Raw genomic sequence first — 16,677 nt, 5'->3', positions numbered from 1 at the left:
ATGTTTAACATCCAATAGCTGATGATTAATAAATCAATGTGCTCTAGTGGTGTCATTAAAGAAAACAAACTTTAACTTTCAACTAAAGAGTCAAATCAGCACCAAAGTAGTCTGAAAATGTGTGCAGCATACATCAGCTGATGCAACGGTCTTTTCTTTTGCATTATACAGGTTCTGGTCGAAGACGACATAAACAAAACTACAGGTTGGATGTGATTGTCACATCTGCCAAGCACTCTTACCGGCCTTGGTGGCGTTGTGGTTAGGCCATTGGTCTACAGGCTGGTAGGTACTGTGTTCGATCCCAGTCGAGGCATGGGATTTTTAATCCAGATACCGACTACAAACCCTGAGTGAGTGCTCCGCAAGGCTCAATGGGTAGGTGTAAACCACTTGTACCGACCAGTGATCCATAACTGGTTCAACAAAGGCCATGGTTTGTGCTATCCTGCCTGTGGGAAGCGCAAATAAAAGATCCCTTGCTGCTAATCGGAACGAGTAGCCCACGTAGTGGCGACAGCAGGTTTCCTCTAAAAAATCTGTGTGGTCCTTAACCATGTGTCTGACACCATATAATCGTAAATAAAATGTGTTGAGTGCGTCGTTAAATAAAACATTTCTTTCTTTTTGACACCATATAACCGTAAATAAAATGTGTTGAATGCGTCGTTAAATAAAAAAATGTCTTTCTTTCTTTTTTTCTGCCAAGCACTCATCTACCGACTGATCAGTCAGGAGCCAGCAGTAAATATAGGTTATTGGATGAACAAGAGTGTCATATGGAATTTATGAAACAAGTTTCAGTGATGTCAGTTACAGTGCTAATGAATGATGTCAGTATCACAGCAACTACTGTCACAAACATCCTGCTGCTATAGCAACTGTAGTGATGCCAGAAGTGTGCCATAACAGTTTTCAGTGTATTATTATGACCCATGCCATAAAGATAGCGTGTAAAAATACAACTGTTTATTGTAGACCATGTCGGTAATAATACATGTATATCAACTTTGATGAATTTGATAATAGAAAGTAAAATATGGCCTGCTGCAAATAAACCTGCACAGGGTAAGTGGAGGGTTAGACAATTAGGACCTCTAGATTATGGTAGCCCCACTCCCATGGCTAGTGATATTTAGTGTTGGGCTAGTAAATACCTACCACAACTAGCCTGACGGCTAGTGGAAAAACCCTTGTCAAATGCTGCAGTTACATATTTTGTAAAAATGAACATCACCTCTTTCCACCCACAATCTAAGGATTTTTAAGCTCTATATTCCTTTTTAGGTGACATTTGATTATTACTATTAGTAAAATTGTATTTATTTAAAGTAGGGCTAGTGAATTTTTAATCATGGCTAGTACATTTTTAAAATCACCGATCCCATGGCTAGTGGATTTTTATAAAATTATAAAAGCCCTGTTATAATATTAAAATTATAACAGAATCTTGAGTTCAGCCTCAGCAAAATAGAAGAAGAGATGATTGTACATACATCTATCTCTTGAAAAATTACCTGTGATTTTTGTTGTAAGTTTAGTAGGTGATTTTTTATTTCACCTGCTATGTAGGTCTAAAAAATGGACTGCAGTTTGCTTTTTTCGCAGGGTGTTGTTTCGAGCCCTGTTATTATGACACAATATGCCATGGGGAAAATACAATATTTACAGGGCTTCTAGATTAATGGTAGCCCCACTTCCATGGCTAGTGATATTCAATGTTTGGCTACTATGTGGCGACAGCAGGTTTCCTCTAAAAAAAAATCTGTGTGGTCCTTAACCATATGTCTGACGCCATATAACCGTAAATAAAATGTGTTGAGTGCGTCGTTAAATAAAACACTTCTTTCTTTCAATGTTGGGCTAGTAAATAACTACTATTGCCATGCCAGATGGATAGTGAACTTTTTTGGTCAAATGTTGCAGTTAAGTCTACAGTGGACTCTGTCTAAATCCGACTCACTTCGTACCGTCGAAATAGTCCGGTTTACATGGAGGACCAGTTTAGGCAGAGTTCATCCAGAGTTATGGTTCTTGAATGATCAACAACTCGCGATCAACAATGACATTTGAACCCATGGATGGTTGGGAAACACAGTCATACAAGCCAGACTTGCAATTGATTATTTCACAGACATAAAAAAATATACTTAAAGGGACATTCCTGAGTTTGCTGCAATCTTTAAGATGTTATCGACTAACAGAGACTTTTTAACTATTGTAATTACATATATTAGTGGCAGAACGTTAAACATGTTTCTGGTTATTCTAATATTTGTACTAGGTTAAATTTCATTTTATTTCCTAAAACATTGTTTATTCGTACGTACAAATTAAAATTTTTGGCTAAATCTTTCTGTTTTTACTATGGATTTGAATCAAAATATACACACCCATACACTAATATTAATCCGATTGATCTAACGAGTAACGGCCTATCGAAATAAGAGTAAACTTCATACAAATGCGATTACATTTTGTATTTGATCTTGCGATGGCGTCCTGTTTACTTGGCAATTGACTATAATTGTTCAACTAATTAAGCAGCCCGTCGTTCAGTCAAATCCCAATCCGGTGTAGACAGGGCTAATTAATACATGAATGGTTCTTTTGTTCTTGATTTTTGATTCGTAGTCCGGAGTAGACAGATTACGGATTAGGCAGAGATTTATACCTAAGAGATAAACGGTAGCTGGACGGGGATTTAGAAATGGACCGGTTTACGCAGAGATCCGGATTACACAGAATCCGGTTTAGACAGAGTCCACTGTATTTTGTAAATGTGAATATCCTGACCCCACCCCAACCCCCAGTGTTAGTGTTTTTAAGCTCTATCTCCCTCTTTAGGTGACATATCTGATTATTACTATTATTTAGTAAAATTGTATTAAGTTAAAGTAAAGTTGGGCTAGTAAATTTTTTAAATCTCTGATCCCGGCCATGGCTAGTGGATTTTAAACAAATTCTAGTAGCCCTGATTTATGTAACTGTTTATTGTAGACCATGTCGGTAATAATACATGCATACAAGTTGATCTTTATGTAAATGTTTGTATAGGTCTCTGCTGCTGAATGATGGGTGACCATGTTAAGGTAGATCCTGGTAAGGACATCTGTTCCTGCACCTGCTCGGATGGCAGGACTGTGACGGTAGATCTCCAGACTCTATGTTCGTACTCAGGCTACTTTTCGGCACTGCGCCAGAGTGAAATGCAGGAGACTCTGTCTAGAAGCATCACCTTCCACCTGTTCTCATCAGACATTCTGACGCTTGTGACCAATCTCATACATCAGTATTCCATGACGAAGACGTGGACTCCATTACTGGACAATATGTCTTTAACAGTGATAGAAGATCTGCTTTTTGTATCAGATTATTTAGATATTCCCTCCATTAGGGAGATGTGTGAGTGTTGGTTGACATCTATATGCAGTGTAGCAGAGCTGGACCATTTTGGAAATTTGGTGCTGTTGTGTAATGTATACAATCTGAAATCGTTACGAAAAGAGATTTATTCTTACTGTAAAATCCATATGATGGTAATCAAAGATGACTTATCGGTGCTAGATGTGCTGAGTTTTGATATCATGAAAGAAGTATTGGAGAGTGATGAAACTGATGTGGATTCGGAGTGGGACTTGGTTGACTGTGTTGGCAAACTGTTTAATCACAATGAAATAAATATCAGCTCTGAGGAGCAGCACAAACTCCTAACGCTCATCCGAGTTCCAAGACTTCTGGTTGACCAGGACCATCAGTTGTTGCTGAAGGATTTGGAAAACGATCTTGTGAAGACATTCCTTCAAACTGCTGTTGCCAGCTGTAAGTCGGAACCAAGACGGTATACAAAGACGTTTCCATGGCAATTTCGCCTCAGACGGCCCAGAAAAGCTGTCATTTGTTTCAGGGTTCCTTTTGCCAAGTACCTGATGTCTGCTGTGATGGTTTCTCCTGTCTGTGAAGTCGGTGTGGATGACAAGCAGGGCGTGACAAGCAATAAAAGCAGTACACACACAGGTGAACTCGCACACTCTGCACCAGGAATTGTCTGTAGCACAAGTGAAAGCAGTACATACACAGGTGAACTCGCACTCTCTGCACCAGGAATTGTCCGTAACACAAGTGAAAGCAGTACATACACAGGTGAACTCGCACTCTCTGCACCAGGAATTGTCCGTAACACAAGTGAAAGCAGTACATACACAGGTGAACTCGCACTCTCTGCACCAGGAATTGTCTGTAGCACAAGTGAAACTCCAGCAGCCAGCCGGGAGCTAAACTTCCACAATGTACCTGAAAGCCTAAGAAAAAACATTGATTCAAAGAACCTGCGTGAGTTTGCTGTCGCGAAGCTGGGGCGGTCAGTGTATGTGGTTGGAGGCCAGGGTCGGTATTCCTTGGCTGGACAGTTCGCTTTGGATTCTGTGATGAGGCTCGATTTAGATGCACTGCAGTGGCATATGGTGAGAAGAAGACATGTTTTTATTTCACTTCATTTCATTTCATTCTTGTTCCAGCCAGAGGCACCACATTACTTCTAATTACTTCTGTGGTTCTTAACCAGATGTCCGATGCCATAAAACCGAAATTAAAAATGTGCTGAGTGCTTCATGAAATAAAACATTTCATTCTTTCTTTTTTTTGCTAAACCCATTGGGCTATTTCTCGTTCCAGCCAGTGCACACAACTGGTATATCAAAGGCTGTGGTATGTACTAACCTGTTTGTGGGATGGTGCATATAAAAGATTCCTTGCTAGTAATGGAAAAATGTAGCGGGTTTCCTCTCTAAGACTACATGTATATATTTAAAAATTGGACATCCAAAAAAAAAATCAATGTGCTCTAGTGGTGTCGTTAAACAAAACAAACTTTAACTTTCATTGATTTATTCATTATTCATTCATTCATTCATTCATTCATTCATTCATTCGTCTTTACTAATAAATACATCCTGCCGTAATCAGTGCTCCAAAACTGGACATGGTATTTACTGTCTTGACTACATGGGAAAGTGCATATAAAAATTCCTTGCTCCTAATAAAAACATATAGTAAATATTTGACAACCAATAGCCGGTGATTAATTAAGCAATGTTTTCTAGTGGTATTATTAAATCAAATAAACTTTATTCACACTAACCTCTACATCTACAGATAAATAGATAACTAGTTTAACGTGCCGACATACCACTAGGGTTTCGAACACGCCCATCCAGAGTCCGACCTCCGATAAGATCTACAGGACAATTCATGTTGGGTATGAAACAGATGGTGTACACTTCAATTTTGGTAAATCTGATGTATTTCTGGTTATCCTGGTGTTTATAGTACGTAGTTCAAAATACGTTTTATGCAAATCAGAAAATACATGTTAGTACCTCAGAAACTGAAGTGAGTAGATTTAAAATAATGACATACATGTAGGAGTAGGACCATGGGGTGTGATGTTTTTCATCCCTTAGATTAAATGTAAGATATAGGGGGTGCCAGTAGCAATCGGCAGTGCCATCGAGATTGCTGTGGAGTACATTAGATTAGGGTTTTTTTTTTATTTTCCATGGCATATTGTTTTGCTGTGGACATTTTTTTTTTATCTGCATGAGTTGCACAAGTTTGAGTCTGGTTGTACATGTATATTTTTTTTATGTGTACATGTTTCTGTTGGTAACAAAAGTTCAAATCAGTTGTCTCTGGTGAATCATGGCTGTTATAGTGATATTTCACAAAATACATGACGATACGTTTTTCTAGGATACGTGCATGCTGTCAAAACGATGTTTGTTTTCTCTGGTACCTGCAGAGGGTCAGCTCTTGGCTATTGGGGGAGTGAACTCTGAAGGAGAACTTTCATCAGTCGAGTCATTCAATCCTTATGACCACACGTGGACGCCAGTTGCCTCCCTTGGTTACAGAGTTCACGAACATTCAGGTAACCTTTTTCCTTTTGTCTTTTCTCATTAAGCCGTTACATGATGTTTATTTTGTTTTTGTAAACTTAAAACTTCCAATCATTTATATCATACATTATTTTATTCAAACGAGATGCTACAGTTGTGTGTATGTTTTTAAAAACCCTAAAAAAACCTATGTTTATTGTATGACATTTAGTGAAATATCTTAAAATATCAGTGAAATAAAAGTGTTATCAGTCACTCACTATTTCACTCTAAAATGTGTTATCGTGACTCTAAAATGTGTTATCGTCACTGTAGAAAGTATTATTTTCACTGTAAGAAAGCCGGAACTACTTCGCTGCTGGTATTTTAAAAATAAAAGTAAATTGCCAAAAGTTATATAATAAATAGAAATTTCATGTTTTATGTCAAATATGATTTATATTTCATCTTGTGAAGTTTGCAATCATATCACACTTGTCGATGTTGCATGACTCGTGAGATATGATTGCACTCGATGAGATATAAATCATATTTGACAAAAAACAAAATATCCTCTATAACTATCATGGCACTTTCCAGATGGTTATAAGAGTACTTTACTGTATATACATTTTCTTGTTTAGGATGTAGTAATATATTCTGTTATTTGGTAAGCCTAATGATTGTAGTGATAGGCGTTGGAACCAGGTGATCTAAGTGTGGATTTGAAAGAATATTTTTTTTTTGTTGTCTCTGACAGTTAACAAAAATGTAGCTAATAATTCTTGATGCTATTAGAAATTGTTTTATTATGGTCAGAGTTGATTATAAACATTTTGAATTGTTTTATAACAATTGTGTGTGTGAGTGTGTAGATCATATGACCTCAAATGTAATAACTGGCCTCACCAATTTGCCCCCCCCCCCCCCCCCCCACACACACACACCTTCCAGTTGTCGGTATCTTCCGACAGTTATAGTAGTAGCTCAAACTGAATTAACCTCCAAATGACCTTTATATATACAGTCAGACTTCTTTACTATGACCGCCGTCTTCACCTTATCTTCAAACTGACACCGACAGAGCAAATTAGGAACAAACTTGCATCCGGACGTTTGAAAACTCCTCTTTATACAATGACATTACATAATCACAGATACCGTAGCATGTTGGCAATACACACACAGCCACTTAGAATCCTTGATTTCGTAGTGAGCCGACAGTGTCGCATGCTGTCCGAGCTACCGATGTCTGCTAAATCTGTAGACATGTCTTGCTTTTGCAAATAAGCCTTCAGTCAACCAATTAAAGGATTAACTTCAAACAATCAAGTCTTCTATTTGTATGATATTTTGTAAACGAAACAGGTACCAGTCGTAGATGTCTTTAACCAAGAAATGATTAGACAGACGGTGAATGCGCGTTGTTTGATATATTTAATGTTTTTAAAAAACATATTTAATATATGTATGTGTATTTTTTGTTTTTAATAATACTTACAATGCATTAATGTTTTACATGCTATTCAGTCATCAGTGAATATGAATTAGTATTTTTTGCTGCGTCATATTGGCAAAGGAGATAACTAATGACAATTCGATATAACGACAAAGTGACGCAGGGAAAAACATGGTTGTTGTAACGAGGTATATATACATGTACATGTTTGAAAAATATATGTTTGGAAATAAATTGCATTTGAGCTACTGACTACATGTAGTAGTACAGCCATTAGGACAATCAGAAACACATTCAGTATACAAATCCTGATATTTTAAACAAGAAAATGTCTTTGATATGTAATTTTAGTGGTTAGAAATGCTCTGTTAGTTGGAAGCTTCTTACTTACACATATAAAAAGGTTAACAAATTCAGAACTGTCTCTTTAAGAAAATTTAAATAAAATGGATGCAATAAATCTATTTCTTAGGACAGTCCACTGTACAAGATGAATATAATAAAAACAACTTTCTTAGTAATGGAGTGTAATTGAGTTGTACATGTTTATCGATGAAATGGATATTGCAGTAAGTTACAAATTTTTATTTTTCTGCTGTACGTACAACAAACAGAACACAGAACAAACAGTTTCATGGTAAAAGTTTTTCGAAATGTTATTTTGATTAATTTGATATTGGAGTAAGTTATACGGTTCACTGTGGTAAGTAAAAATGTGGTTTTTGGGGGGGTAATAATTTGTTATACATTTTACCATATAGTAACAACAGTTTCATGGCAATACAGATGTAATTTGAAGTCAGGTTTTATATTAATGAAAACGCCATATAACCATAAATACATGCAATGTGTTGAGTGCGTCGTTAAATAAAACATTTCTTTCTTTTTATATTAATGAAATTGTGTTTTAATTAGTGCTGCAACGATAAACCGGTATACCGCTCGATACGAACCATGGTACACTTTTGCGTATCGCGATTTTTATATGCTATTTGTTTTCCTTGTATCTTATTTGACTTGAAATAGGCAAACAAACAAACAAAAACCACATCATTTTATTAATTGGTGATGACAGGAAATGTAACAATCACGTCAAGCGTAGTCGGCTTACTTGTTGGCATACGAAGTGATAGGTCGGTTATACTTGGTTCTAACTTCTAAACAAAACGTGTTGAAAGTCCAATAAAAATAACCAGTTAACGATAATTACAAATAAATGTTTTGTTACTTACACATTATCATTCATTGTTCATTTACATTGGAATATGGCTATGGCTATCATCTTCAAAGAAATAAACCAACAAGTGAGAATCACACTTCGCAGTTTTTCACTGAACTCGGAATACTTCAGCTGATCATTCAAAATACCTTGGCTAATAACCTCGGCTCTGGTTCGGTCGATCGGCAAAACATTGCGACTCAATACGTACATTTCCATGTCAAGCGAGCAGCAACGGAAAAGCCTGATAGTAAGGATTTCCGAATGTGACAATTTATGAATAGTTTGACACCGTCACACCGGTGTTCTAGTAGACTAGTATTGTGTTAAAAAATACAAATATGGCCTAAAACATTTAGCCTGACAGCTGAAACTAATAAAGATCATTAAAAAGTTATGCCTTCTGTTTTCATTAAAAAAACCCAACCCATAAATATTAAATTTAAATAATATCAACTATATTGCAACACATACTGCAATACAGTTTCTTATATCGCAATATATCGCAATACTGTTTTGACTGTATCGTTGCACCCCTAATTTTAATACATGTATGTTATTTAGTAAACTTGTACAAATATTTCTATGTTAATAGCTTGTAATCATGTTATAACTAAATGCTATAGTAAGTCAACAGGTACACTGTAGTAAGAAAAGTTTCGTAATAATAGTTTGTATATTGATGAAATTGATATTATTTAAGGTAATAAACACTTTATCAGACTTTGCATTTTAAGGTGCGCAGGTGCAATCATGCTCGTACAGTGCACGTAATTTAAATCTGATGAGTGTGAAAAACAGCGCACATTGCACTCAACAAACAGCGCACGTAAAATAGATGGGTATATTTATTTCTACTGTTTACAAAAATAAAGTTTTCATAGCTCATTTAGTTGATAGGAAGGTCCTTTTATTAAAACAATAAAAATTACAAACATGGCAGTGGCTTCAATGCAGTCATTAAACTGGTATTTCTCTTTGTTGAACAAATTGAGAAATACTGGTTTAATAGACAATTTTGTAGACGTACCAGTCAAAATCCAGCCGGAGGAGCTACACTGCCTGTTTTATTTATTTTGGAGAGTGATTTTTTTTCACTTGCCTTAGCATATTGAGGTGTGCAATTTTCCACTCGCCTATAATTTTCAAAAACCAAGGACTGCTTTATGACACATTTCAGCATGTGTGTACAAGGATGACGTGTATGTGTCTGGGGGCCACAACGGCCACCACCATCTCAACTCAGTGTCCTGCTACAACATGGTGTCACGGGAGTGGAGGGAGCGCGCCACACTGCTGTTTGCACGGTCCTACCACTGCATGATAGAGTGTGGAGGTAAACTGTTTGTCATTGGAGGATGTAAATTCAGACGGAGACAGCTCATCACAGTGCAGGTACAAGTTATAATTAACAACCTTGTCGTATTCAGTGAAACCTACAGGTGCATGTATTAACAACCTTGTCATATCAGTGAAACCTACAGGTATTAATAACCTTGTCGTATTCAGTAAAACCTACAGGTGCATGAATTAACAACCTTGTCATATCAGTGAAACCTACAGGTATTAACAACCTTGTCGTATTCAGTGAAACCTACAGGTACATATATAACAACTGTAACAGGTGTTAACAGCTTTGTCGTATTCAGTGAAACCTACAGGTACATATATAACAACTGTAACAGGTGTTAACAACTTTGTCGTATTCAGTGAAACCTACAGGTGTTAACAACCTTGTCGTATTCAGTGAAACCTACAGGTACATATATATAGCAACTGTAACAGGTGTTAACAGCTTTGTCGTATTCAGTGAAACCTACAGGTATTAACAACCTTGTTGTATTCAGTGAAACCTACAGGTACATATATAACAATTGTTACAGGTGTTTTTAACAACCTTGTCGTATTCAGTGAAACCTACAGGTATTAACAATCTTGTCGTATTCAGTGAAACCTACAGGTATTAACAACCTTGTCATATTCAGTGAAACCTACAGGTTTTAACAACCTTGCCATTATTCAGGAAAACCTACAGGTTTTAACAACCTTGTCATATTCAGGAAAACCTACAGGTTTTAACAACCATGTCATATTCAGGAAAACCTACAGGTTTTAACAGCCTTGTCATGTTCAAGAAAGCTTCCCCGGAAATATGTTATGATAGTGTCAGGGTTGGGGCCCTGATTTCACTACCTTACAAAGTACATAACAAACAATATACTAATATATAAAAAAGGAGCAGTGACAAAAGTGGAAATAAAAAGAAGATTGAAAAGAGAAAACTTAAAATGAAGTTATAGATATACTTCCAAACTGGTGTCATACTTAAAATTATACACATATCAAAAGTACTAAGTGTCTCAGTTGTGGCCTTCTAGAACTTTTAACCATGGTTCCCAAATGTCATCGAATTCTGTATGTAAACAGTTTTTGTAATATATGTATTTTTCTATTTGTAACTTATCTTTAATAAAATTGTTGATACCAGTTTCATTTAGTGTACTCTTTTGTAATTTTGATTTGTATGTGTAATATTTTACGTTAACAATTAACCAGTTTACAGATATATGTTTACTATTTATAATTCTAAATAAGACTGTGTTTCTATTCAACTGGGTATAATCACCTTTTTGTAATAACAATTTTTCTATAATACTCCAGAGTTCGACGACTTTAGGACAGTCATAAAATAGATGCTGTAAGTGTTTCTGGTTCATGTGAACAAAAGTTACACATACTAGAATCGATCAGTTTTATTTTATATAAAAAGGTATTTGTTGGTATAATTCTATGTAAAATCTGGTACTGAAACCACAACAGCGTTGGGTCTTTTAAAGAGCAAAATGGTAAACTATAATATTTCGCCCATAATGAAGAGGTAAAATCACACCCTTCTGCTGAATATTTCATTTGTGATGTAGGAACTATCGATGATTTATTTAGTAGTTTGTAAAAGCTTTTACTTCCCAATTGGTCTTTTAAAAAGAATTTATTTTTCGATGGAAATATTGGATTTTTGCCTAAATTGAATGTTTGGTAATTTGTATTTATTATATCACGCATAAGGTAGTACTAAACCAAATAACTTCCGGCTGGGTCAAAGTTCGAGGTGCACCCAACTTTTGATAGAGAAGTGAACACCACAAGTCCTGTGATTGGTTATAAATGTGAGTGTGTTGGTTGTAAAAAATAATAGTTTCATCTGGGTAAACAAAATGTGCAATTTTATTTCATCTAGTACCAATGTGTCAAGTAGCCTTGTGCTTGAAACATGTATGGGGTACCTGTAAAAAAAAAGTACTCTAATTTTGTGCGAAACTAGGGTAGTCATAGACGCTACCCGTTATCTCAGAAATTAGCAGCTTGACCCCTATTTTTTTCTGATTCACTTTAAGTGTAAGGGGTGGTAGTATTTATATCCGTGGCGTTTATGTCGGTTGATACGTTGCAGGTAGGAGTTTTAGCCACATATGTTACTATTGTCGTCTATGGGATTTGATTTGGTAGTATACACCCATAAAGGATTTGACAGCCGTTAATAACGAGGTATATTCTAAAAAATGTGACCTTATGTTATATTTTGCTTTGAAGGTATCAAAGTTCATGTATCGTCCTTCGTCATCTAATAAATCTTGTATAAATAATATACCTTTTTCAATATAGTGTTTATAAAATATAGTTTTTTTGTCTATTAATATGTTATTATTATACCAAATATTAGAACTTAACAAATCATCATTATTAAAGCCGCGTTTTTGTTGAAGTATTAGCTAGCTATTTAATACATCTTTCCAAAACAAATTATGTATGTTCCTTTTCTTAATTTGTTTAGTTGTTAAGCCTGTTACAGATTGAAACAGAGTTGTCCAATTGGATCGTGATAGGAATAATCTTCTTATCCAAGTCAATTTCAGTGCTGTTGTAAAATTTACAATGTCTAACATTTTAATACCCCCAAACTGATAATCTTGCATTAAAACTTCACGTTTAATTTTATCTGGTTTCTACAGGTATTAACAACCTTGTCATGTTCGAGAAAACCTACAGGTCTTAACAACCTTGTTGTATTCAGTGAAACCTACAGGTTTTAACAACCTTGTCATATCAGTGAAACCTACAGTTACATGTTTAACAACTGTTACAGGTATTAACAACCTTGTCATGGTCATTGCAACCTACATGTTTTAACAACCTTGTCATGTTCAAGAAAATCTACAGGTATTAACAACCTTGTCATATTCAGTCAAACCTACAGGTATCAACAACCTTGTGATATTCAGTCAAATCTACAGGTTTTAACAACCTTTACAGGTTTTAACAACCTTTACAGGTTTTAACAACATTGTGATATTCAGGCAAGCTAGCCTACAGGTATTAACAACCTTGTCAAATCTAAAGGTTTTAACATACCTTGTCATATTCAGGAAAACCTACAGGTTTTAACAACCTTGTCATATGCAGTCAAACAAGAAATATATAGAGGGTAATAATCAAGTAACCAATTATAATCAAGTGGAATCATTTTCATTTGTCACAAGCTTTAGCAAGGAACAAATGAATGATATTTCACGAGGGACATAAATTTGATAATAACTGGCAATGAGTTTGTTTTTCCATTTATTACCTCAGCTGGGTTTCTTTCTTCTGTGAAAGCATTTATTTTCGATATCCATACATGTATGTGTCTATATACATGTATATAGAAACAATGTAAACTACTTTACATACTGTTCTGAGTATTGCTATAACTTTGCATTTTATTCACTTTCACAGATAGTTTTATAAAACCAAAGTTCGATTTATTGTTTAAAAAATCTGTAATGAACAGGACCAGGTATTAAATAAAATTTTATTACAAATTTAACAATGAAAACTGAGAAGTGTAAATGCAGAGACTCTTTAAGCCATGTGACGTCGTCGTGTATGTTTGCCAAATCATGATGTCAATAGCTTATAAGTCCAAATTGTCCAATAATATTGTATGTGACAACAATACATAATAATTTGTCCTTGAATTTATAAAACATTGTCTACAATTGATTGGTAGATTGGTCTCAAAATTATGATTGACATTAAAATGAATTCTTAGAAAGTTATTGAATTTTTAAATGAGTATTTAGACAAGATTTGTTTTTTATAATTATGAAGTTTAACAACACCTGAGCACATGTTAAAGTTTGGTTTCCAGATATCTATTACATTTGGCCACTTGATCTACAGTGATCTTGGTGCTTTTGGTCCCCCCCCCCCCCCACCCCACACTGTCTCTCTACCTCTCTGTCTTTCTCTACCAGGTGTTGAAATTACCTTATGTTAGACACCAAGTATCTATAGTTTAAAAAATGTACTGTGACGGTATGATAATATGACTATGTTGCTGTCTGAAAAAAAGTACTTTTCATAACAAATTAAATGTGTATAATTACAGGCAGTATTTTGTTGGGCCATATACATGTAGAAGATCAAAAACCATGCAACCATGCATTTAACTATGTCATTGATTTCTTTTGTGGCAGATTTGGTGTTTTCATAACAAATTAAATGTGTATAATTTCCCTGCCATATTTTGTTGGCCCATATAATAGATAAAAAACCATGTAACCGTGCTTTTAACTGTGTCACTGATTTCTTTTGTGGCAGATCTGTGAAGTTTACAACATGGAGGCCAATCAGTGGACGCAGCTGGTATCAAAGTTCCCCACACACTTCACGGCTAGTCTGTCGACGTGGCGGATGGGGTCTGACATCGTCCTTGTCGGCGGTTACAGCTTCCGACAGAATCGGTACAGGACGAAGCAGTACATTCTCCACACGGACGACTACACATGGACCGTGGAGCAGGTCAACTTTCCCAACAGAACGTTCGGATGGAAAGAGGCGGTCTTCCACGAAGTGTTGCTGGGAGAAAACACATACAGTCAAACATTTGATAAAACACATAGAGTCAAACGTTTCTCAACAAAACACACACAGTCAAACGTTTCTTAAAACACATATAGTCAAACGTTTCTTAACAAAACACATACAGTCAAACGTTTCTCAACAAAACACACACAGTCAAACGTTTCTTAAAAGACATATAGTCAAACGTTTCTTAACAAAACACATACAGTCAAACGTTTCTTAACAAAACACATACAGTCAAACGTTTCTTAATAAAACACATACAGTCAAACGTTTCTTAACAAAACACATACAGACAAACGTTTCTTAACAAAACACATAGTCAAACATTTCTTAACAAAACACATACAAACAAACGTTTCTTAACAAAACACATACAGCCAAATGTTTTTTTAACAAAACACATACAGACAAACATTTCTTAATAAAACACATACAGACAAACGTTTCTTAACAAAACACATACAGTCAAACGTTAGTTAGCAAAACTCATACAGCCAATCGTTTCTTAATAAAACACATCCAGACAAATGTTTCTTAAAGGTACATGTAGGTCAACTCAAACAAAAGCCTTATATGTTGGAAAGATACATACCCGGACCACCAACACATACTGACACTTTAACAAATGAAAAATGATTATTCCTGCTAACTAGGCGCAGCCATTTTGTTTCGTTTTTGTGACGTCCGATGGTATAGCTTGGGGCGATCTGATTAAAATTAGCTCTACTGGTCTCACCAGTAGATCTAACAGCATTGCATGGACTTCCATATCCAGGTGACATTGACAAAAAATGGGGAAAAGTGCAGTAATAAACTCTTGATTGTATACTAGCTTTAACAGATTTTATGGCTATACCATTGCGGTTTTTTGTTCGTCTTGAAACAAACTTTATATAAAATTTTATATTGAAATTAGTTTCCAGCATACTTCATAATTCACCTGAATCATTTCGTATACCCTCGACATAATCCCGAATGTTTTCAAATTCTTTTCAAATCACTGGCATGATTTTGCAAGTAAGGTTTTGATTGGTCGAATGAAAGGTCAACTGGATATGAGCTCCAACCGGCTGCTGTTAGATCCACATGTAATAGTGGAGCTAATTTTAATTAGATTGAGCTTGGAGCGAAGTGATGTCAGCTCCGTCCATCTCCTCTATGCACAGTGTAAACAAACGCTTTATTTTACAACAAGGCGCTTCGCTTTCATCAACCTGACTTGTAAAACAACATAAATGACTTCATAGTATAATAAATTATTTAACTAAATATATTTCAATTTGCATCAATAGAACAAAATGAACAAACCACATAGAGTCAAACATTTCTTAGCAAAACACATACAGTCAAACATTTCTTAGCAAAACACATACAGTCAAATGTTTCTTAACAAAACACATACAAACGTTTCTTAATAAAACACATACAGTCAAACGTTTCTTAGCAAAACACATACAGTCAAATGTTTCTTAACAAAACACATACAAACGTTTCTTAATAAAACACATACAGTCAAACGTTTCTTAGCAAAACACATACAGTCAAATGTTTCTTAACAAAACACATACAAACGTTTCTTAATAAAACACATACAAACAAACGTTTCTTAACAAAACACATACAGTCAAATGTTTCTTAACAAAACACATACAGTCAAACGTTTCTTAACAAAACACATACAGTCAAATTTTTCTTAGCAAAACACATACAGTCAAACGTTTCTTAGCAAAACACATACTGTCAAACGTTTCTTAACAAAACACATACTGTCAAACGTTTCTTAACAAAACACATGCAGACAAACGTTTCTTAACAAAACACATACAGTCAAACATTTCTTAGCAAAACACATACTGTCAAACGTTTCTTAACAAAACACATACTGTCAAACGTTTCTTAACAAAACACATAGTCAAACATGTGTTAACAAAACACATAGAGTCAAACGTTTCTTAACAAAACACATACAGACAAACATATATTAACAAAACACATACAGCCAAACATTTCTTAATAAAACACATACAGCCAAACGTTTCTTAACAAAACACATAGAGTCAAACGTTTCTTAACAAAACACATACAGTCAAACGTTCCTTAACAAAACACATACAAGAAACGAAACACATACAGACAAACGTTTCTTAACAAAACACATACAGCCAAACGTTTCTTAACAAAACACATACAGACAAACGTTTCTTAATAAAACACAT

General features: G+C 35.2%; 1 protein-coding gene across 2 annotated transcripts; it reads left to right on the top strand.

The window, feature by feature from the left end:
- Positions 1–597: 597 nt before the first annotated feature.
- Positions 598–14,768, top strand: LOC121389395. Of its 2 annotated transcripts, XM_041520999.1 has the most exons (5): positions 598–833; positions 3,058–4,463; positions 5,752–5,929; positions 9,735–9,949; positions 14,195–14,768. In XM_041520999.1, the coding sequence occupies exons 2-5, from the start codon at positions 3,072–3,074 to the stop codon at positions 14,540–14,542; spliced, it is 2,133 nt and encodes a 710-aa protein (XP_041376933.1). In that variant the 5' UTR covers positions 598–833; positions 3,058–3,071; the 3' UTR covers positions 14,543–14,768. The 2 variants fall into 2 exon arrangements, with proteins under 2 accessions (XP_041376933.1, XP_041376932.1); XM_041520998.1 differs by lacking the exon at positions 598–833 and having other exon boundaries at positions 2,853–4,463.
- The last annotated feature ends 1,909 nt before the right edge of the window (positions 14,769–16,677 follow it).

The sequence above is a fragment of the Gigantopelta aegis genome, chromosome 14 (genome assembly GCF_016097555.1).
Source record: "Gigantopelta aegis isolate Gae_Host chromosome 14, Gae_host_genome, whole genome shotgun sequence".
Classification (NCBI taxonomy): domain Eukaryota; kingdom Metazoa; phylum Mollusca; class Gastropoda; order Neomphalida; family Peltospiridae; genus Gigantopelta; species Gigantopelta aegis.
This window is presented reverse-complemented; position numbering and strand designations above follow the sequence as displayed.

Coding starts and splice junctions, on each gene's coding strand:
- LOC121389395 (XM_041520999.1), top strand. CDS start 3,072: ATGATGGGTGACCATGTTAAGGTAGATCCTGGTAAGGACATCTGTTCC. Junction 4,464..5,751: donor ATGCACTGCAGTGGCATATG/GTGAGAAGAAGA, acceptor ACGTTTTTCTAG/GATACGTGCATGCTGTCAAA. Junction 9,950..14,194: donor GACAGCTCATCACAGTGCAG/GTACAAGTTATA, acceptor CTTTTGTGGCAG/ATCTGTGAAGTTTACAACAT.